The 22,277-nt window shown below is 52.7% G+C and overlaps 1 protein-coding gene across 9 annotated transcripts in view; it reads right to left on the reverse strand.

Annotated features, from left to right (window-relative positions):
- Positions 1-22,277, reverse strand: part of ADGRB2 (adhesion G protein-coupled receptor B2) — a 158,990-nt gene that overhangs the window by 34,014 nt on the left and 102,699 nt on the right. For 8 of the 9 annotated variants that reach the window (XM_029619053.1, XM_029619058.1, XM_029619055.1 and 5 more), the window contains 10 exons: positions 20,956-21,150; positions 20,644-20,712; positions 18,785-18,893; positions 16,209-16,355; positions 14,681-14,756; positions 13,310-13,412; positions 12,520-12,563; positions 8,297-8,423; positions 7,259-7,362; positions 6,791-6,893 (listed from right to left, as the gene is read on the reverse strand). In XM_029619053.1, the coding sequence (XP_029474913.1) occupies positions 6,791-6,893; positions 7,259-7,362; positions 8,297-8,423; positions 12,520-12,563; positions 13,310-13,412; positions 14,681-14,756; positions 16,209-16,355; positions 18,785-18,893; positions 20,644-20,712; positions 20,956-21,150 (1,077 nt within the window). The remainder of the gene's footprint in view (positions 1-6,790; positions 6,894-7,258; positions 7,363-8,296; positions 8,424-12,519; positions 12,564-13,309; positions 13,413-14,680; positions 14,757-16,208; positions 16,356-18,784; positions 18,894-20,643; positions 20,713-20,955; positions 21,151-22,277) is intronic. The other variant, XM_029619052.1, reaches the window with a different exon arrangement.

Consider the following 22,277-nt stretch of genomic DNA (forward strand, 5'->3'; position numbering starts at 1 on the left):
GTCAATGGATGGGAGGCCCCAGCGATCTACCAGCAGCTGAAAGGCTCTGGCCAACATCGCCCATTCTCCTGGATCCAGACTCTCCCTGCTTAGAAAGTCTGCTCTGACATTGTCTTTTCCTGCGATGTGGGAGGCCAAGAACATCCGTAGATTCAATTCCGCCCATTCCATAAGAGGATTTATCTCCAGAGATACTTGCTGACTCTTGGCTGCTCCCTGGTGGTTGATGTAGGCTACCGTTGTTGCGTTGTCTGACTTCACGCAGACCGCCTGACCCTGGAGCCTGTGGCTGAACTGTAGACACGTTAATCAGACTTCCCAGTGTGCCTCTTCCTTGGTCCAACACCCCTGGGTTGCCAGTTCCTGAGCTCCCCACCCCCGAAGACTTGCGTCCGTCATGAGAACTAGCCAGTTCAGTGGGGACAGGCTTACACCCTTGCTCAGGTGAGTTTTTTGTAGCCACCACTGGAGCTGAGAACATACTTTCATGGGTAGGTGGAGGCAAATTGAATAGTCCTGGGACAGCGGATTCCAACGTGACAGCAGGGAGCGTTGGAGTGGACGCTTATGTGCCCTCGCCCATGGTACTATCTCCAGGGTTGATGCCATCAGGCTGAAGACCTGGAGATAGCTCCACACCCTAGGGTGCATTGTGCTCATCAACCGGCACACTTGGCACATCATCTTCCTTATCCTCGAGGGTGGGAGGAAGACCTTGAGCTGCTTGGTTCAAACCAGACTCCCAGATACTCTAAGCACTGAGAGGGCTTAAGACTGCTCTTGTCCATGTTCATGTCCCAACCAAACTCCTGAAGCAGGGACATCACCCTGTTGGTCACTTGGAGACTCTCTTCTATCAACTTCACCTGGATCAACCAGCCGTCCAAGTATAGGTGCACCAGAGTTCCTTCTTTCCTCAGTGCCGCTGCCATTACCACCATAATTTTGGAAAATGTTCTGGGGGTGGTGGCCAGGCCGAAGGGCAGCACCCAGCACTGATATTGGTGGTCCAGCATCACAAAGCATAGGAAACGCTAGTGGTCTTGTCGAATTGGAATATGAAGGCAGGCCTCCGAGAGGTCCAGGGAGGTTAATAACTCTCCCAGTTGTACGGCCATTATGATGGAGCACAGAGTTTCCATGTGGAAACTCTGTGCTCCATCATATGGTTGACACTCTTGAGGTCCAGGATGAGTCAAAAGGAAACCTCCTTCTTGAGTAAAATGAAATAGATGGGGCATAGGTACTGGAATTATAGCCCTCAAATTGAGGAGTCTTATCAAGATAGATACCACTGCCAGCTTCTTGTGCTGGGAGTGGCATGGAGACATCATGAATATGTCCTGCGAAACTCCTGCGCATATTCTTCTCGTATGATATCCAGTACCCATTTGTCCGACGTGATCTTGAACTACCACTGGTAGAAGAGGGATAGTCGACCCCCTTTCTCCTCGTCCCATGAATGGGTTGGCAAAACATCATTGGGAAGTTCGGGCCGAATCTGAACCCGAATCAGCCCCTCTTTTTGGTTGTTGACTCCGAAAGGACTGAGACCTTCCCGAGGGCTGAGATGTCTGAAATGTCATGTTCCTGTAGGGCCCAAAGCACTGGGAGCCTCTGGCCCAACCTCTCATAGGCGAGGGGCGCTGCAACCTCTTTCTCTTATCTTCCGGTATCTGAGGCACTGGAGATTCACCCCATTTACTGGCCAGCTTTTCCAATTTGCTTCCAAATAGAAGGGATCCCTTAAAGGGCATCTTTGTGAGGTTTGCCTTAAAGGTCACGTCCAATGACCAATTTCGCAGCCATAGCTGTCTTCTGGCTGCCACCACTGAGGCCACTCTTCTGGCCGAGGTACGGAATAGGTCAGAGCCTGCATCCACTAAAAAGGCAGCGGCAGGCTCCATAGCCTCTCTGCAATGCGCCCCTGAGTTATCTGCCTCTCTCTCTCGAGGAGCAGGCACGAGCGAGCCACCAGTATCATTGCTGTCGCGTCAAAGGCTTGTTTAAGGATGGATGCCAGCCACCTATCATGCGCATCCTTTCAGGCTGCTCCTCCCTCCACTGGGATAGTTGTTTGCTTCAAAACGGCGCAGACCAGGGTGTCCATTTTGGGGAAACACAGGCATTCTCCAGTGGGTACAGAGCTTCCAATGCTTGACTTCCTTTAAAACTGGCTTCCGGGACATCCCATTCCAGGTCAATCAACTCCTGGATGGCTTCCAGCATCAGAAAATAGCAAGAGGCTTTCCGTAGAGACACCAGGATGGGATTCTTCTTTGGTTTCGTCATAGGGTCCGCGCCAGGAACTCCCAGGGTCAGCAATTCATCTCCATGGAAAAACCTTAATATGGTCCGATATGGCTCCAAGCCTGAAGGGATTTCCCCAACCTCCAACGAATCTGCATCCCCTTCGTCGTCCATGGTGACTGGGTCCCTTTCAGGGATACCCTTGGTGAGACGAGGCACGACTCCAGGCATGCTGATAGGGCTGGGAGAGCAAGGCCTTCCCGGCTGGGGTTTGGTCTGGACAGGGGCAGGAGAGACAGACTGCACCTGTATGAAGGCCTTGAAAAAATTCCACCCAAGAAAAGGCCGCTGGGTCCATGCCTAGCCCAGGAGGAACTGGGGTAGGTGCAGCTGAATTTCCCTCTCCCGTGGTAGACCCAGCCCCAGGATTACTCAGATCTGGGGTGCTACCGGATAAGATCGTGGCTGACCCATCCTCTGAATGGGAGTTGCTGGGCTTGGAAAGGTTTTGGGAGTCCAACCCTCCTCACATAGATAAGACTCCAGGTGAGACTGTGGCAGGCAGCACAAAGAGAGTGTCGCTTGTGCTTCTTTGCTGCCAGAGCCATTATAAACAGTAACTGCGCTCAGCAGGTTAGCGCCTGAAACTGAGTGCCCACAGATCCTGTACCGATGCGCGTAAGTAGAAGCACACGTATGTGTGAGCGTATGCATGATGTTAGGCGCACAGCACGTGCGCGGAGCTGGCACGCACCGCGCATTCTGACGTTCTATGGAGAGCAATGGAGTCGCACAAAACCATGCGCAAGATGGCGCCACCGCGGCCTACCATGCGGTGTACCCACCGAGCCTGAAGTGGGACCTAGCCCATCGGGGGGCCACTCAACCCACTCAGAAGCCCCTTTCCCTTACCTCAACGGGATCGGGAACGTCATCGGTACGGCACGCCAAGAAAGGAGACCAGAGGAAGGACTTACAGAAGCCCCTCCATGTCTCTGAATCAGAAGGAATTGTCTTCTTTCTTTACTTACCTGGGCTCAGTGCTTACCAGCTGAGTGCAGAGACTGTCTCTGGCTGTGGGGGGGAGAGGGCTTTGGGCGTCACCGCTGCGCTCTCTTCCTGCACCCGCAGCAAAGTCCACACTGGGAACCGGCTACTAGACCAAGGCACACCTGAGGGATCTCTGAAATCGCCTGAGGAATTCTCGACTAGAGGAGGGACCTTTAGGTATCACCGCAGGAGAGCGAGGCTCAAGCTTTCTCCAATTTAAAGGTAAATTTTCCTCTTCTAATGAATACTGCAGTCCCGATAGGGAAAGCACGTCCACATCTGCTAGGAGACGGAGAGATACTGAATGGCTGAAGTCACTGCAGGGGGTTTATCTAGGGTGACGCCAGCTTTGAAACCTGACTCCGTCTCCATCTGCTAGCAGGGGAGCACAATACCCACGCACATAACCCATGCTAGGAAATAGTGATTTTCTGCTTTTCCATTGTTGCACTGCATACAGAATCTGGCTTGTGGTTTCCAGTTCAGTTTTTGTCTGCATGTGTGTGTGTGAGAGAGAGAAAAAGAGTGAGATAGAGGGAGCATATGTTTGTGTTAGCGTGTGAGAGACAGAGAGGAAGTGTGTGTGAGAGAGGTACAGAGAAAGTGTGTGTCTCTCTCACACACATGCTTCCTCTGTCTCTCACCAAGCATGTATTTGTGTACGAGAGAGAAGGAGGGGTGTGTGTGTCCCCAGTCTACAACAATCTTAGGATAACATATATGGAAAGCAGGAGATTTTTACAATCCTTATTAGTTTTAATTATTGGGTGTTGTTTGATATGTCTGCTGTTTTGAAATATTTTATCGATGTTTACAAATTTTTAAAATTTGATATTGGGGGAGGGGGGGAGAGCCAAAAAGGTATCTGCCCCAGGTGCCAAATACTCTGGGAATGCCTCTAGGTTTCCATTCACAGGAGGCAAGCTTCTTCCAACAGAAAGGAGACTCTGGGATGAGGGTGACAGCAATCCAAGGGAATATTTCTTTACAGAGAGGCTGGTGGGTGCATGGAACAGGGACCATATCAGAATTCAAGAAAGCATGGGACAAGCCAGGGGATGGCAGAGGGAGTGGTAGGGGTTGTAGAGCTGAGCAGAGGTGCGGATGGGCAGACTGGATTGGCAGTTTGCTTTTATTCCACTGTCACGTTTCTATTTTACATCAAATCAAAATGAGTGAGTCCATGACTGTGTCTGTGGGGCTCAGCCTGCTGCTAACAAGTTAACACCACCATCCATCACCTGACAGTTCACTTCCAAAGCCCAGGCAGCCAGACATGTGCTGACTCCGCACCGAGCGAGCGGCGTGACTGCCAGCCCAGCTGTGTACAACAGGAGAAAGATTTGCCATCAATTAGAGGGTCTGCAGCAGAGACCCCGCACATCAGCACCGCCAGAATCGGAGCAGACGTCACCAGGCTGTGAATTATCCTAGGAATTCTGGTGACATTTAATAAATCACCGAAAAATCTCAAGTGATTTGTGTTTTATTATCAGAATCATTCAGACTGATCGATGCTTCACATTACAGCAGTGCACATCTGCTTCTCTGCAAAATCACGGTACACTGCCACCTCTGCATGACACCGGCACACACCCCACCTCTCTGTAACACCGGCAACCCCATCCCCCTGCAACACTGGCACACACCCCCACCTCTCTAATACCAGCACACCCCATCCCCCTGTAACACCAGCACACCCCCCACCTCTCTAATACCAGCTCACCCCATCCCCCTGTAACACGACACACTCCCACCCCCCTGCAACACTGGCACACACCCCCCCACCTCTCTAATACCAGCACACCCCACCCCCCTGTAACACGACACACTCCCACCCCCCTGCAACACTGGCACACACCCCCACCTCTCTAATACCAGCACACCCCATTCCCCTGTAACACCAGCACACCCCAAAGCCCTTTAACACTGGCACACCCCCAAACCCCTTAACACCAGCACACCCCCCAACCCCTTAACACCAACACACCCCCATCACCCTGTAAACACTGGCACACCCCCAAACCCCTTAACACCAGCACACCCCCATCACCCTGTAACACTGGCACACCCCCAAACCCCTTAACACCAGCACACCCCCATATCCCTTTAACACCGTTACCCCCATCCCCCTGTAACACCGGCACACCCGCCCACCTCTCTAAAACCAGCACACCCCACCCCCCTGTAACACGACACACTCCCATCCCCCTGCAACACTGGCACACACCCCCACCTCTCTAATACCAGCACACCCCATCCCCCTGTAACACCAGCACACCCCCAAAGCCCTTTAAAACCAGCACACCCCCACCTCTCTGTAACACCAGCACACCCCAAAGCCCTTAACACCAGCACACCCCAAAGCCCTTAACACCAGCACACCCCCATCCCCTGTAACACAGTCACCCCCCATCCCCCTGTAACATTGTCACACCCCATCCCCCCTGTAACACACCCATCCCCCATAACACCGCCACAACCCCAACCCCCTGTAACACCATCACACACTCCCATCTCTCTGTAACACCAGCACACACCTCCATCCCCCTATAACACCATCACACACCTCCATCCCCCTATAACACCATCACACACCCCCATCTCTCTGTAACACCAGCACACACCTCCATCCCCCTATAACACCATCACACACCTCCATCCCCCTATAACACCATCACACACTCCCATCTCTCTGTAACACCAGCACACACCTCCATCCCCCTATAACACCAGCACACACCTCCATCCCCCTATAACACCAGCACACACCCCCATCTCTCTGTAACACCAGCACACACCTCCATCCCCCCTATAACACCAGCACACACCTCCATCCCCCTATAACACCTGCACATACCCCCACCTCTCTGTAACACCAGCACATACCCCCACCTCTCTGTAACACCGGCACACACCCCCACCTCTCTGTAACACCGGCACACAAACCCTTCATTGTGTAATGCCATCACACATGCCCTCTCTGTAACACTGCCACAAACCCCCAGCTCTCTGCGATGCTGGTGCAGACCCCAGGACTGCCTGGCACCAGGGCACACCCCCAGCTCTCTGCGATGCTGGTGCAGACCCCAGGACTGCCTGGCACCAGGGCACACCCCCTGCCTTTCTGCGATGCTGGTGCAGACCCCAGGACTGCCTGGCACCAGGGCACACCCCCAGCTCTCTGCGATGCTGGTGCAGACCCCAGGACTGCCTGGCACCAGGGCACACCCCCTGCCTTTCTGCGATGCTGGTGCAGACCCCAGGACTGCCTGGCACCAGGGCACACCCCCAGCTCTCTGCGATGCTGGTGCAGACCCCAGGACTGCCTGGCACCAGTGCACACCCCTGCCTTTCTGCGATGCTGGTGCAGACCCCAGGACTGCCTGGCACCAGTGCACACCCCCTGCCTTTCTGTGATGCTGGTGCAGACCCCAGGACTGCCTGGCACCAGTGCACACCCCCTGCCTTTCTGCGATGCTGCTCTCACCTTGCTGAGGGCCTGCGACTGACCTACGAGGAGGAGCACGTTGGAAGCCAGGATAGAAATGCAGAAATTGAGCAGGATGATGGAACGTTCCGACTTAATAAACCTAAACCAAGGGGAAAGGAACCAGCATTAAACCCAAAATTCAATAAGACAGGAACAATATAAACAAATACAATTCGATTCCAAATATATTAAAATCCTACTATCCCCACCTCCATTCCCACTAAGATCAGGGACAAAACTAAAATCCACCCCAAACCCAAAGCTTAATTCCAAAACAGAACAACAATAAAGTTCCCAGCGCTCCCGAAGTGGCTGCACTGAGGTAGGGCTGGCTGGCTGATGCCAGCAGCAAAGCGGGCCAGTACTGGCTGGGAGCTGACCCTCCTCATGCAGGACCTCGGACTGCTGACACACGGGAGTGGGGGAGCTCTTCTCCTCCCCAATCCCTTTTGCTTGGGCACCCACCTCCAAAATGCAGCATAGACAGCCAAGAGGATGAGTAATGCCATGCAGGAGACTGCACAGCCGATCATCAGAGGGACCGATGGCACCCCTGAGGGGTCCAGGACCTGCAGGAAGATTCAAAGGAAGGCATTACTGACCACACCCTGCTGCCAAGAGCCCATAAATGTCCCGCACTCCCCCCACAGCCATTCAGAGTGACCAACTCCATGACAAGGAAACAAATGCACACGAACAGCTGAAGACCTTTCCATGCTACTCTGTCCTGCCCTTATTTGTGGCCATGTTTGCACAGATCCTCAGGGGTCAGCACCGAGGCCTGAGAGGGAGCGATGTGCATGTCACGAGGGTAGGTCCCGGGTGGACCTATGCTTTGCTTCTCTGCTAGTCCAGCAGGCATTCTTCCGTGACTCCAGCAGAATATTAATGACTGCAGGAATCTGGGTCACACAGACCCACGGGGAGGCAAAGTGTCAATAGCTGTGTGCAGCCCTGGATACAATTAGGGACCTTCCTTTGCAGGTTTCTTTTTACTTTTCATGGGAATTTCAGTCTTATAACAAATAAAGAATCAGAGAAAAAACGATTTTCTTTTCACAGATTTTTCTCCTATTTGCTATTACAGTGATTTTTCCACTGATTGTTATTTTGTTATAAACATTGAAATTCCCAGGACAAATAAATTAAATAGTGTCAGTGAAGGTCCCTATGTATACTGTGGACCCTTAGACAAACTAGGTCCACTTCCATTGGATTAAGTGCATATGAGCCGTTGCACACACACATAGTCACATGTTCGGTGCATGAACACAGGTGCATTCATCCACTTCCCCCAGCCGGCCTGAGGGTTCGGCATTCAGTGTGACAGGATGGCTCACACCCCCACAACACGGACCATTAAAGGTGCCTTCTGGAAACAGCGCTGTGGTGGCAGTGGCCTGATCATTTCCTTCCTGAGCCCCCATTAAATGTCACAGGTTATCTGCTTCTGTTCCCAGCTCCTCTCCTGCAGGTCTGCAGCTGACAAAGCTCAGGACTCACCAGATCCTTAGGCAGCTGAGCGAGCACTGCAAAGGTAGAGAGCTGGTGGCAGAGACATTTGGTGTGAGCTGGGTGGGACTGGAGAGTCTGGCAGCCCTGGGTACCCCAGTTTCCAAAGCCAGCGTCCCTGCTCAGAGAAATAAACAAGAAAAGAGAGACAGAAAGGTTTCAGCTCCCCAGGCACAGCTAAAACACCCCCTGCATGGCTGCAGGAAGGAGGGAGCTTCTACAAAGCTTCCTGGGCAGGGACAGTGGAACACATGCATACAAGACGCGATTCTGAGACGCCTGCGTAGGTGCCAGGTCGCTGGGTGCTTCTGATTGCAGATAATCTCCCTCTGAAAACTGCACTAACCACATCCTCTGGCAACAAATTCCAGAGCTTAATTGTGTATTGAGTGAAAAAGAATTTTCTCCGATTAGTGTTAAATATGTCACATGCTAACTTCATGGAGTGCCCCCTAGTCTTTCTAATATCCGAAAGAGTAAATAACCGATTCACATCTACCCGTTCTAGACCTCTCATGATTTTAAACACCTCTATCATATCCCCCCTCAGCTGTCTCTTCTCCAAGCTGAAAAGCCCTAACCTCTTCAGCCTTTCCTCATAGGGGAGCTGTTCCATCCCCTTTATCATTTTGGTAGCCCTTCTCTGTACCTTCTCCATCGCAATTATATCTTTTTTGAGATGCGGTGACCAGAATTGTACACAGTATTCAAGGTGCGGTCTCACCATGGAGCGATACAGAGGCATTATGACATTTTCCGTTTTATTAACCATTCCCTTCCTAATAATTCACTATGATGCCTCGATCTCTTTCCTGGGTTGTAGCTCCTAATATGGAACCTAATATCGTGTAACTACAGCAAGGGTTATTTTTCCCTATATGCATCACCTTGCACTTGTCCACATTAAATTTCATCTGCCATTTGGAAGCCCAATCTTCCAGTCTCGCAAGATCCTCCTGCAATTTATCACAATCTGCTTGTGATTTAACTACTCTGAATAATTTTGTATCATCCGCAAATTTGATTACCTTACTTGTCATATTCCTTTCCAGATCATTTATAAATATATTGAAAAGCACCGGTCCAAGTCTGAGGCACTCTACTGTTTACCCTTTTCCTCTGAGAAAATTGCCCATTTAATCCTACTCTCTGTTTCCTGTCTTTAACCAGTTTGTAATCCACGAAAGGACATCGCCACCTATCCCATGACTTTTTAGTTTTCTTAGAAGCCTCTCATGAGGGACTTTGTCAAACGCCTTCTGAAAATCCAAATACACTACATCTGCTGGTTCACCTTTATCCACATGTTTATTAACCCCTTCAAAAAAGTGAAGCAGATTTGTTAGGCAAGACTTTCCTTGGGTAAATCCATGTTGACTGTGTCCCATTAAATCATGTCTTTCTATATGCTCTACGATTTTGATCTTGAGAATAGTTTCCACTATTTTTCCCAGCACTGAAGTCAGGCTCACTGGTCTATAGTTACCCGGATCGCCCCTGGAGCCTTTTTTAAATATTGGGGTTACATTGGCCACCCTCCAGTCTTCAGGTACAATGGATGATTTTAATGATAGGTTACAAATTAATTGTAATAGGTCTGAAATTTCATTTTTTTAGTTCTTTCAGAACCCTAGGGATGCATACACACTGCAATGGAGCCTCACTCCTCCTTCCCTCCCATCCCTCACCTCACACATTGCAAGGGATCCTCACTCCTTCCTTCCTTCTATCACTGACCTCACACTGTGAGGGTCTCACTCCTTCCTTCCTTCTATCACTGACCTCACACTGAGGGTCTCACTCCTTCCTTCCTCCTATCACTGACCTCACACTGAGGGTCTCACTCCTTCCTCCCTCATATCCCTAACCTCACACTGCGAGGGTCTCACTCCTTCCTCCCTCATATCCCTGACCTCACACTGTGAGGGTCTCACTCCTTCCTTCCTCCTATCACTGACCGCACATTGTGAGGGTCTCACTCCTTCCTCCCTCCTATCACTGACCACACACTGCGAGAGTCTCACTCCTTCCTCCCTCCTATCACTGACCTAACACTGTGAGGGTCTCACTCCTTCCTCCCCCCTATCACTGACCTCACACACTGTGAGGGTCTCACTCCTTCCTCCCCCCTATCACTGACCTCACACTGCGAGGGTCTCACTCCTTCCTCCCTTCCATCACTGACCTCACACACTGTGAGGGTCTCACTCCTTCCTCCCTCCTATCACTGACCTCACACTGCGAGGGTCTCACTCCTTCCTCCCTCCTATCACTGACCTCACACTGCGAGGGTCTCACTCCTTCCTCCCTCCTATCCCTGACCTCACACTGCGAGGGTCTCACTCCTTCCTCCCTCCAATCACTGACCTCACACACTGTGAGGGTCTCACTCCTTCCTCCCTCCTATCACTGACCTCACACACTGTGAGGGTCTCACTCCTTCCTCCCTCCTATCACTGACCTCACACTGCGAGGGTCTCGCTCCTTCCTCCCTCCTATCCCTGACCTCACACTGCGAGGGTCTCACTCCTTCCTCCCTCCTATCCCTGACCTCACACTGCGAGGGTCTCACTCCTTCCTCCCTCCTATCACTGACCTCACACTGCGAGGGTCTCACTCCTTCCTCCCTCCTATCACTGACCTCACACTGCGAGGGTCTCACTCCTTCCTCCCTCCTATCACTGACCTCACACTGCGAGGGTCTCACTCCTTCCTCCCTCCTATCACTGACCTCACACTGTGAGGGTCTCACTCCTTCCTCCCTCCTATCACTGACCTCACACACTGTGAGGGTCTCACTCCTTCCTCCCTCCTATCACTTACCTCACACTGCGAGGGTCTCACTCCTTCCTATCACTGACCTCACACACTGTGAAGAATCCTCATTCGCTCAGTGACACTGGGGCAGATTTTCAAACTGTCCACACTGAGATAAAATCTGTAGAATTTGCAATAATTTTCAAAGAAAATGCATTCATGCATTTTAACTTTGAGATTTGCCAGGGGTTCTTGGACTTCTACTCCTTCCTTGGTGCAGGAACGTTTTCCATGCAGAAGGCGCACAGTTGAAAATGCAGTCCATGTGGTAAATATTCCCTCCTGACCTCAGGAAGGTCTGCACTAACTGTGGCTACAAGAAGACAGGTTGTGGCGTGCCACACGGACTTTCCGTTGTATTCAGGGAGGAACATTTTCAGGCAGTGGATTATCATCCAGAAATCACTATTTTTCCAAGGATCCCTCCCTTCTGAACCCATCCTCGCAGCTTCTGACCTTCAGCTTCTCTGCCTCGCCAGCGCGGGTGAACACAGTCACAGACTCCAGACTGAGAACGGGCACAGGCCCAGTGTCAGGCGGCTGCTCAGCCTTTTCTACACTCATTTAATGCTTTACTGCTCAGTTCCTTCTTACAAGCCCTTCCCATAGGCCTGTGTTAAGTCCTTGGCACGCGCACCTTCTCCCTGCTTCATCTGCAAACAGCCACCCACCCAGTCATGAACCCAGCCGGCAAAGCAGATATAAACCCCTTCCCTTACCCACTGCCAGCGAGTCTGGGAGGGTGGACATCATTGTTAAGAGGGAAAGGACAAGCCAGCCCCGCTCCCTCTCTCCACTTTCCGAGAGCAAAGGTCACAGCAATTGATATAATTAGGTGCAGGTACAGAAAATGAACATGAAATAGTGACATTACAAAGGGGAAAAGTCATAGTGGGGTTGCTTTGGCAACTTGATTAGAGAGACCGATTCTTTACTACAGCGGAGACTCAGTATTTAGGACTGCAGAAACCACCCCCAGAGCCAGCGGCTGCTCTCCAAGACCTCCCTTACAGACTGAGAAACCTTTTCCATGCATCACTTCTTACAGAACGGCGGCTGGGAGGGCCTGAGGGACAGCTCCCTGCACACCTCGCCCAGCCAGGGCACCGGCCACAGCTCTCATCCGTAGGGCTTGCTCCCTAATTCTGCTGCTTTACCCGACTCGGATCTTCAGCTAAACCTAGACCCAGGGGTCCTGAGCACTAAAAAGGGCCTGAGTGCAAGGTGAACAGGAGAAGGAGGACCCTGTGACGTAGAAAGCTCATGCATAACAGATGAGGGTCATTCCAGGGGTCACAGCTCGAGGGAGAATCAGCTGGAACCCCCCATTTGGTGTTTCTCAGTAACAAAACCTGAATTTCATGCAGGATCCCCCCCGGGCTTGTATCTGTACTCACGTTTTAGAGTAATCCCAGGTGACGCACTGAGGATCTGAGCTGCCCTGGGAGTGAGGATAAAAGCAAGAGAGCTCGTTAATAAGAGGGCAAGGGGCAGCAAGGAAGCGCAGGTGAGGAGAGAGGGGGCCTGGGAAACGGATCGACCTTCCCTCACACACCGCTGCTGCATGCTGCATTTTCATCCTGAAACTGGTGCATGAAAAACTCAAATCGCATCCATCCCAGCCGGACACGGATTCCGGAGAGCGGAGAATGAGTGGGGGATGGGGGGCTTCATGTCCTATACCCCATGGTCCAAGCTGCAAGACCATTGCATAATTAAAGCCGACAAATACAACTCGTTATAAAATAAAACAGATCTCGGGATGCTTTTCCGGCACCGGGAAATCAGGGCCTGCATCTCAGCAAGGCAATGGGAGGTTAAAGGAGGAGTTATTTCTATGGTGCCACAGATTATTTACAATAAAAAGTACTGCACGCGGCTGAAAAACTGGGAGCGATGCAAACACCAGAGCAGGAGGGATGCAGCTCCCACAATCCCTGGAAGCCGCACTGGGGGTGGGGGGGGGGGGCAGAAAAGCCTGCAGGAGTTGTGACTGCACTAATGTTCACAAGCAAAACCTGCACTCAAAGTGTAATCAGCTGAGGATTCATCCGTGACTTTCACCACTGATTAAAGGGACGTTACAAGTGTCATTAAAGAGACAAAACTCACAAGAAGACGAGTGCCACATGAATGGCCCCACGTGTTAAACGCGTCACTTACTTGCTACGTTAAAGATCCACTTACGTTGAGAATGTGCGAGAGCTCTACAAGGATGAGGGGCTCTGCTGGCTTGGTCAGAGGCCTCACGGTGACCGTCAGCACCTTGGAACTCACAGCCAGGGGGGTCCTGTGGGAAGAGGACACACGCATGACTGTGCACATGCCTGCGCTCTGCTGCTCATGCGTGGGCTGCCTGAGACACCTTTACCTGTCTGGATTATTGGAGCAAGAGATGACCTACATTCAGGGGTTGTAATTACTTCCCTGTCCCCACGCTAAGGGCCTGATTTTCTTAGGCTTTCCTCCCAATTCTGCTAAGGAAAGGAGGCTGCTGCACCTTCAAAGACTGCAGATAAATTCTCTGCTATTTCTAACACTGGGGCCAATGTGATAAACCGCACGGACCAGAGCGGTGCTTTTATCATGACACTAACATGACGCTGGCACATAATGGGGAGGTCAGCCTGCAAACACCATGCTAGGACGTGGGTTGCAAGCCACACGCCAGGATTAGCTTCTCTGCATGCAGATCGCATGGTAATAAAGGTGATTAGCGATTAGCGTGGAAGGCAGAGACGTGGTCTGAGCAGTCTGACATTCAATGCACCTTTTCTTCACGCCCAGATTTTCCCTCCTGGGTCAGCGGAGGCTTATAAGGCAGCTCCCATTCATCTGGATCTCTTCTCCCTTCTCTCACCCAGGACGGGGCCGCGTTTGATTTCCAGCCTGGATTATTGGCTCCTTCCCTCCCTCCCATACTCCAGTGACAGCTGAAGCCCTCACCCTCTGCTCCAAAATGAAAACAGGCCAGAGTTCACCCAGGATCCAGAGCCGAGCTGGGAGGGAGCTCAGGAGGAAATCAGAGGCTTTGTGGGAGGGACAAGGTACCTGTCCTCATGTCTTTGCACAGAGTTGTGTTTAGTTGGTGTGCAAATGGCTGGTGAGTAGACAAAATTGCATTTTTTTTTCCTTTTTGTTTTTTCTTTCTTAGGGGCATTTGCATGCCATTAGCTTACTGCATCCTGCGGGGCCAAGTACTTTTTTTTTCTGATTTTCCACTGGCCCCATTTGGACAGTTTTTGAAGGCCATGTGGGTACAAGCAAATTTTCAAAGGCAAACTCCCCAGAGTTTTCTTTGAAAGTTCAGAAGTTGGCGGGCATCCCAGGTACTTCTATACCCGCATTACAGTGAGTGCAACGTCAACACCGTAGGCACATCTTCAGACTTCAAAATGAAATGCCAGTGCATCCCAGGGCACATTAGTTACCATGGGGGGCCGCAGTCCTTCTCACACTTCTATTGAAAAGAAATCCGTGGTGACTCCGGCATCCAAAACATTGCAGGTGGAGGTTCTGAGGCTGAGACTCAGGTATGGGACACCTACAGCTTCTCACCTGGGAGGGGGAAGGATGAAGCCCAGCGAGCGGTACAGCACAGCACCAATCACAAAGTAGGAAACGTCATCTACTTCTGGAAAGAGAAGCACAGACAGAGTGACAACCAACATCTCTCAAACCCTGACACAAGGGGAAGGAGCAATAAAGAGATCCCACCAGAAAGGAGACCTCAGCAAGCAAAGCAACGAAGAGGGCAGGGATGAGGGGAAGATGAACAGGCCCTGACGGCTGAAGAAAACCAGAGAGAGGAGACTGTGACTGCAGAGCAGATCCTCAGCCTCAAGACTTGCTATATCATGCCACGTGCATCTCTGGCCTGAGACACGCACTCCGTCTCACACCTGTCTCTCCAGTCTGGAGGCTGGCACTCTACCCTGCCATGTGTCTCTCTCTAGTGCGGGGACTGGTACTATACCCTGCCATGTGTCTCTCTCTAGTGCGGGGACTGGCACTATACCCTGCCATGTGACTCTCTCTAGTGCGGAGGCTGGCACTCTGCCCTGCCATGTGTCTCTCTCTAGTGCGGGGGCTGGCACTATACCCTGCCATGTGACTCTCTCTAGTGCGGGGACTGGTACTATACCCTGCCATGTGTCTCTCTCTAGTGCGGGGACTGGCACTATACCCTGCCATGTGACTCTCTCTAGTGCGGGGGCTGGCACTCTGCCCTGCCAAGTGTCTCTCTCTAGTGCGGGGGCTGGCACTCTGCCCTGCCATGTGTCTCTCTCTAGTGCGGGGACTGGCACTATACCCTGCCATGTGACTCTCTAGTGCGGGGGCTGGCACTCTGCCCTGCCATGTGTCTCTCTCTAGTGCGGGGGCTGGCACTCTGCCCTGCCATGTGTCTCTCTCTAGTGCATGGGCTGGCACTCTCCCCTGCCATGTGACTCTCTCTAGTGCGGGGGCTGGCACTCTGCCCTGCCATGTGACTCTCTCTAGTGCGGGGGCTGGCACTCTGCCCTGCCATGTGTCTCTCTCTAGTGCGGGGGCTGGCACTCTGCCCTGCCATGTGTCTCTCTCTAGTGCGGGGACTGGCACTATACCCTGCCATGTGACTCTCTCTAGTGCGGGGGCTGGCACTCTGCCCTGCCATGTGTCTCTCTTGGGTGCGGGGGCTCACACTCTGCCCTGCCATGTGTCTCTCTCTAGTGCGGGGGCTGGCACTCTGCCCTGCCATGTGTCTCTCTCTAGTGCGGGGACTGGCACTATACCCTGCCATGTGACTCTCTCTAGTGCGGGGGCTGGCACTCTGCCCTGCCATGTGTCTCTCTTGGGTGCGGGGGCTCACACTCTGCCCTGCCATGTGTCTCTCTCTAGTGCGGGGGCTGGCACTATACCCTGCCATGTGTCTCTTTCTAGTGCGGGGGCTGGCACTTTGCCCTGGAATGTGTCTCTTTCTAGTGCGGGTGCCGGCACTCCATCTCTTTATGTCTTTCTAGTCTGAGAGCCGGCACTCTGCCCTAATCCAAGCCCTGGAACTTAACCCCAAACTCCAGTCAATCGCTCACAAGCAATAGATTCTTACCCGAGGAGGAGAGGCTGAGCACCTCCTTGGGGATGAAGAGTTTGTCCTCCGAACTGCGCACCCAGTCGTTCATTCCTCTGCGACCCTTCATAGGGAAATTAATGTCACTGGAGACTGCGGACACAGGTTCCCGCTGAATGCTGACAACTGCAAGGAGAGAAAACTCAGTGCACACTGCTGCCTTCTCCTGCTTGCTACACACAAACACACTGCTATCACCTCACACTGCATACACACAAGCAGTTCCCAGTCATTACACACAGGAATACCGCCGTCACCTCCTGCTCGCTACACACAAACACACTGCTATCACCTCACACTGCATACACACAAGCAGCTCCCAGTCATTACACACAGGAATACCGCCGTCACCTCCTGCTCGCTACACACAAACACACTGCTATCACCTCACACTGCATACACACAAGCAGCTCCCAGTCATTACACACAGGAATACCGCCGTCACCTCCTGCTCGCTACACACAAACACACTGCTATCACCTGACACTGCATACACACAAGCAGTTCCCAGTCATTACACACAGGAATACCGCCGTCACCTCCTGCTCGCTACACACAAACACACTGCTATCACCTCACACTGCATACACACAAGCAGTTCCCAGTCATTACACACAGGAATACCGCCGTCACCTCCTGCTCGCTACACACAAACACACTGCTATCACCTGACACTGCATACACACAAGCAGTTCCCAGTCATTACACACAGGAATACCGCCGTCACCTCCTGCTCGCTACACACAAACACACTGCCTTCACCTCACACTGCATACACACAAGCAGCTCCCAGTCATTACACACAGGAATACCGCCGTCACCTCCTGCTCGCTACACACAAACACATTGCCTTCACCTCACACTGCATACACACAAGCAGCTCCCAGTCATTACACACAGGAATACCGCCGTCACCTCCTGCTCGCTACACACAAACACACTGCCTTCACCTCACACTGCATACACACAAGCAGCTCCCAGTCATTACACACAGGAATACCGCTGTCACCTCCTGCTTGCTACAGACCTGCACCATCTCCAGCTCCCTATTCATATGCATTGCACTAGCGTTGCCCACTCACTACACACATGTACTCAGCTGCAATCCAGAGCACCCTACTGCAGTTAACCCATCATAGTCTGGCATGATCATCAGTCACACGCTATCTAGGCAGGAAATTTTCACTCCTGCTTGTACTGCAAAACTTAAAGGAGTAGAAGTCTTCACAGAAGTCTCAGAACATAGATTCGGTAATTTGGACTAATCTCAACATTTTCTACATCAAAGAACCACTAATTCTTGGAATAAAAAGGAAAGATGATGGTGCAGGGCAGGAGTGAGGTGCATTGCAAGACTTGTGTGTGTGTGGTGTCTCAGTACTGGAATAGCAGGGGGTGCTGCAGGGCAGGAGTGAGGTCCATTGGCAGAGCTGTGTGTGAGGGTCTCAGTACTGGAATAGCAGGGGGTGCTGCAGGGCAGGAGTGAGGTGCATTGGCAGAGCTGAGTGTGAGGGTCTCAGTACTGGAATAGCAGGAGGTGCTGCAGGGCAGGAGTGAGGTGCATTGGCAGAGCTGAGTGTGAGGGTCTCAGTATTGGAATAGCAGGAGGTGCTGCAGGGCAGGAGTGAGGTGCATTGGCAGAGCTGTGTGTGTGAGGGTCTCAGTACTGGAATAGCAGGAGGTGCTGCAGGGCAGGAGTGAGGTGCATTGGCAGAGCTGAGTGTGAGGGTCTCAGTATTGGAATAGCAGGAGGTGCTGCAGGGCAGGAGTGAGGTGCATTGGCAGAGCTGTGTGTGAGGGTCTCAGTACTGGAATAGCAGGAGGTGCTGCAGGGCAGGAGTGAGGTGCATTGGCAGAGCTGTGTGTGTGAGGGTCTCAATACTGGAATAGCTGGGGTGCTGCAGGGCAGGAGTGAGGTGCATTGGCAGAGCTGTGTGTGTGGGTCTCAGTACTGGAATAGCAGGGGGTGCTGCAGGGCAGGAGTGAGGTGCATTGGCAGAGCTGAGTGTGAGGGTCTCAGTATTGGAATAGCAGGAGGTGCTGCAGGGCAGGAGTGAGGTGCATTGGCAGAGCTGTGTGTGAGGGTCTCAGTACTGGAATAGCAGGGGGTGCTGCAGGGCAGGAGTGAGGAGCATTGGCAGAGCTGTGTGTGAGGGTCTCAGTACTGGAATAGCAGGGGGTGCTGCAGGGCAGGAGTGAGGTGCATTGGCAGAGCTGTGTGAGGGTCTCAGTACTGGAATAGCAGGGGGTGCTGCAGGGCAGGAGTGAGGTGCATTGGCAGACCATGTTGGGTTCAGGTCCTTCGATGGCAACACAGGCCTCTCTCTGCTCCTGACGCTGCCCCACCAGGAGTGCCGCCCTGTTCAATTGCACGGTTTGCACACCCGGTGGCTCTAGGCCTGCAGAGGAAGTGCATGAAGTCTCGCTGGAAAGTGCATTACATTACCCTTTGTGTGCTAGGTGCTGTGCCCTCTATAACATCTTAGGATGCATTTTGTGAGAAACAGGAATAGTGACACCCAACTATTCACAGTACAGGAGGAGCTGAGACCTACCGAGATTCTCCGTCACTATTAGCTGGCTCTGAAAGGCCTTTAAGGCATCGCCCACCAGATGGATGAAATCTTCCACAACCTTCATCAGGTGCTCCGAGCCTGGGAAGATCTGAGCAGGTTGAGTAAAGAACAGGGAATGACATCATGGGCCAATGTGTGACAGAGCGGCGCACTGCAGACCCACAACATCCACTGTGTCCTCTGCTTGGGAGACACATTCTGATATGCAGTGTCCATTTCACACTCCAACTGTGAACCTACAAAAGTTCTCAAGGCAAAACAGCAATTGCACCACTGGTCTTCTCCCCCTCACACAGACACGCAATCACCCTCCCCAAAACACATACAATCCTACTTCCCCTCAGCAGATCCGCCCACCTCCCCAAAACATATGCATACCCACCAAAAGCAGCCCAACACCCATGCCCTCAAAATGCATCCATATTCCCAGCAGCTCACCTGCCACGCACACATCCAGATGCCCTTCCTTCCCGTGCCTCAGAGCAGCCCACGTCCCAACCCACGCCTTTTCATGACTGAGAAATGGCCTCCCCTTTACCTGCCATGCACACATCCAGATGCCCTTCCTTCCAGAGACTCAGAGCTGCCCACGTCCCAAACCACTCCTTTTCATGACTGAGAAATGGCCTCCCCCTCACCTGCCACGCACACATCCAGATGCCCTTCCTTCCCGAGACTCAGAGCAGTCCACGTCACAACCCACTCCTTTTCATGACTAAGAAATGGCCTCCCCCTCACCTGCCACGCACACATCCAGATGCCCTTCCTTCCCGAGACTCAGAGCAGTCCACGTCACAACCCACTCCTTTTCATGACTAAGAAATGGCCTCCCCCTCACCTGCCACGCACACATCCAGATGCCCTTCCTTCCTGAGACTCAGAGCAGTCCACGTCACAACCCACACCTTTTCATGACTAAGAAATGGCCTCCCCCTCACCTGCCATGCACACATCCAGATGCCCTTCCTTCCCAAGACTCAGAGCAGCCCACGTCCCAACCCACGCCTTTTCATGACTAAGAAATGGCCTCCCCCTCACCTGCCACGCACACATCCAGATGCCCTTCCTTCCTGAGACTCAGAGCAGTCCACGTCACAACCCACACCTTTTCATGACTAAGAAATGGCCTCCCCCTCACCTGCCACGCACACATCCAGATGCCCTTCCTTCCCAAGACTCAGAGCAGCCCACGTCCCAACCCACGCCTTTTCATGACTAGGAAATGGCATCCCCCTCACCTGCCACGCACACATCCAGATGCCCTTCCTTCCCGAGACTCAGAGCAGCCCACGTCCCAACCCACGCCTTTTCATGACTGAGAAATAGCCTCCCCCTCACCTGCCACGCACACATCCAGATGCCCTTCCTTCCCGAGACTCAGAGCAGCCCACGTCCCAACCCACGCCTTTTTTTGACTGAGAAATGGCCTCCCCCTCACCTGCCACGCACACATCCAGATGCCTTTCCTTCCCGAGACTCAGAGCAGCCCACGTCCCAACCCACGCCTTTTCATGACTGAGAAATGGCCTCCCCCTCACCTGCCACGCACACATCCAGATGCCCTTCCTTCCCGTGCCTCAGAGCAGCCCACGTCCCAACCCACTCCTTTTCATGACTGAGAAATGGCCTCCCCCTCACCTGCCACGCACACATCCAGATGCCCTTCCTTCCCGTGCCTCAGAGCAGCCCACGTCCCAACCCACGCCTTTTCATGACTGAGAAATGGCCTCCCCCTCACCTGCTACGCACACATCCAGATGCCCTTCCTTCCCGTGCCTCAGAGCAGCCCACGTCCCAACCCACGCCTTTTCATGACTGAGAAATGGCCTCCCCCTCACCTGCTGGGCATCCTCCCACTTGTCCTTGTTCTCTACATCTAGCATGAGGCTGATGGTCTCAAAGAACTTCTGTGCAAGGAGTGAAGGAGGGACAGAGAGAGAAGGGAGTAGGAGAGAAGGGAAGGGAGAAGCACCATTAGTCTGAGAAGACAAAAGCTTAAAGGAGCTGGGGGCAGGAGTGCAAGGAGAGGACCAGGAAATCCATGGGGGGTAGGATTGGGGCAGGATACGGAGGTGCAGGAATCCTATGGAGCAGCCTCCTGAAAGACTCGTGTCACAGAGCGGGTTTAAAGCTCGAAGGCCCCCGCTCACCTTTACATCATCCAAGGAGGGGATGTACGTAGCTCTCTTGTATGTGTCAGTGACATTGCGTAGGATCTCCACAGAGAAGAGCAGGTCACCGCTGTAATAGGTCTTCTGTAGTATGAGCTCCAGGAGGCTTCGAACAACCTGTGACATGCCGTCCCCCGCCAGCACACGCTGCCCCTTTGCCAGATGCTCTCTCAGCTGCACGGGACATGGGAGAGACAAGGAAGAGGGGTTATTGACCCCTCTCAGCAGAGGTACCACTAGGTTCCAGATCCCCCAGTCACTCTCCCCACATTACCCCCCACTGGTTTCTGCTGCATTGGCATGCTGGGTTCCACTGGCAAGGGAAAGACACCAATGTGGCAATGGATCCAAACTGATTCATGCATCCCTTCAACACATCATCTCCTCTGGGGCCCTCCCCACCCTGTCCCCTGGCATTAAAGTGCCCATGGACTCCACTGATTCATGCATCCCTTCAACACATCTTCTCCTCTGGGGCCCTCCCCATCCTGTCCCCTGGCATTAAAGTGCCCATGGACTCCACTGATTCATGAGTCCCTTCAACACATCTCCTGCTGGGCCCACTCCACCCTGTCCCCTGGCATTAAAGTGTCCATGGACTCTACTGATTCATGAGTCCCTTCAACACATCTTCTCCTCTGGGGCCCTCCCCATCCTGTCTCCTGGCATTAAAGTGCCCATGGACTCTACTGATTCATGAGTCCCTTCAACACATCATCTCCTCTGGGGCCCTCCCCACCCTGTCTCCTGGCATTAAAGTGCCCATGGACTCTACTGATTCATGAGTCCCTTCAACACATCATCTCCTCTGGGGCCCTCCCCACCCTGTCCCCTGGCATTAAAGTGCCCATGGACGCCACTGATTCATGCGTCCCTTCAACACATCATCTCCTCTGGAGTCCTCCCCACCCTGTCCCCTGGTATTAAAGTGTCCATGGACTCCACTGATTCATGAGTCCCTTCAATACATCTTCTCCTCTGGAGTCCTCCCCACCCTGTTCCCATGGCATTAAAGTGCCCATGGACTCCACTGATTCATGAGTCCCTTCAACACATCTTCTCCTCTGGGGCCCTCCCCACCCTGTTCCCTGGCATTAAAGTGCCCATGGACTCCACTGATTCATGAGTCCCTTCAACACATCATCTCCTCTGGGGCCCTCCCCACCCTGTCTCCTGGCATTAAAGTGTCCATGGACTCCACTGATTCATGAGTCCCTTCAACACATCATCTCCTCTGGGGCCCTCCCCACCCTGTCCCCTGGCATTAAAGTGCCCATGGACGCCACTGATTCATGCATCCC

Source organism: Rhinatrema bivittatum, chromosome 11, assembly GCF_901001135.1.
Source record: "Rhinatrema bivittatum chromosome 11, aRhiBiv1.1, whole genome shotgun sequence".
NCBI lineage: Eukaryota > Metazoa > Chordata > Amphibia > Gymnophiona > Rhinatrematidae > Rhinatrema > Rhinatrema bivittatum.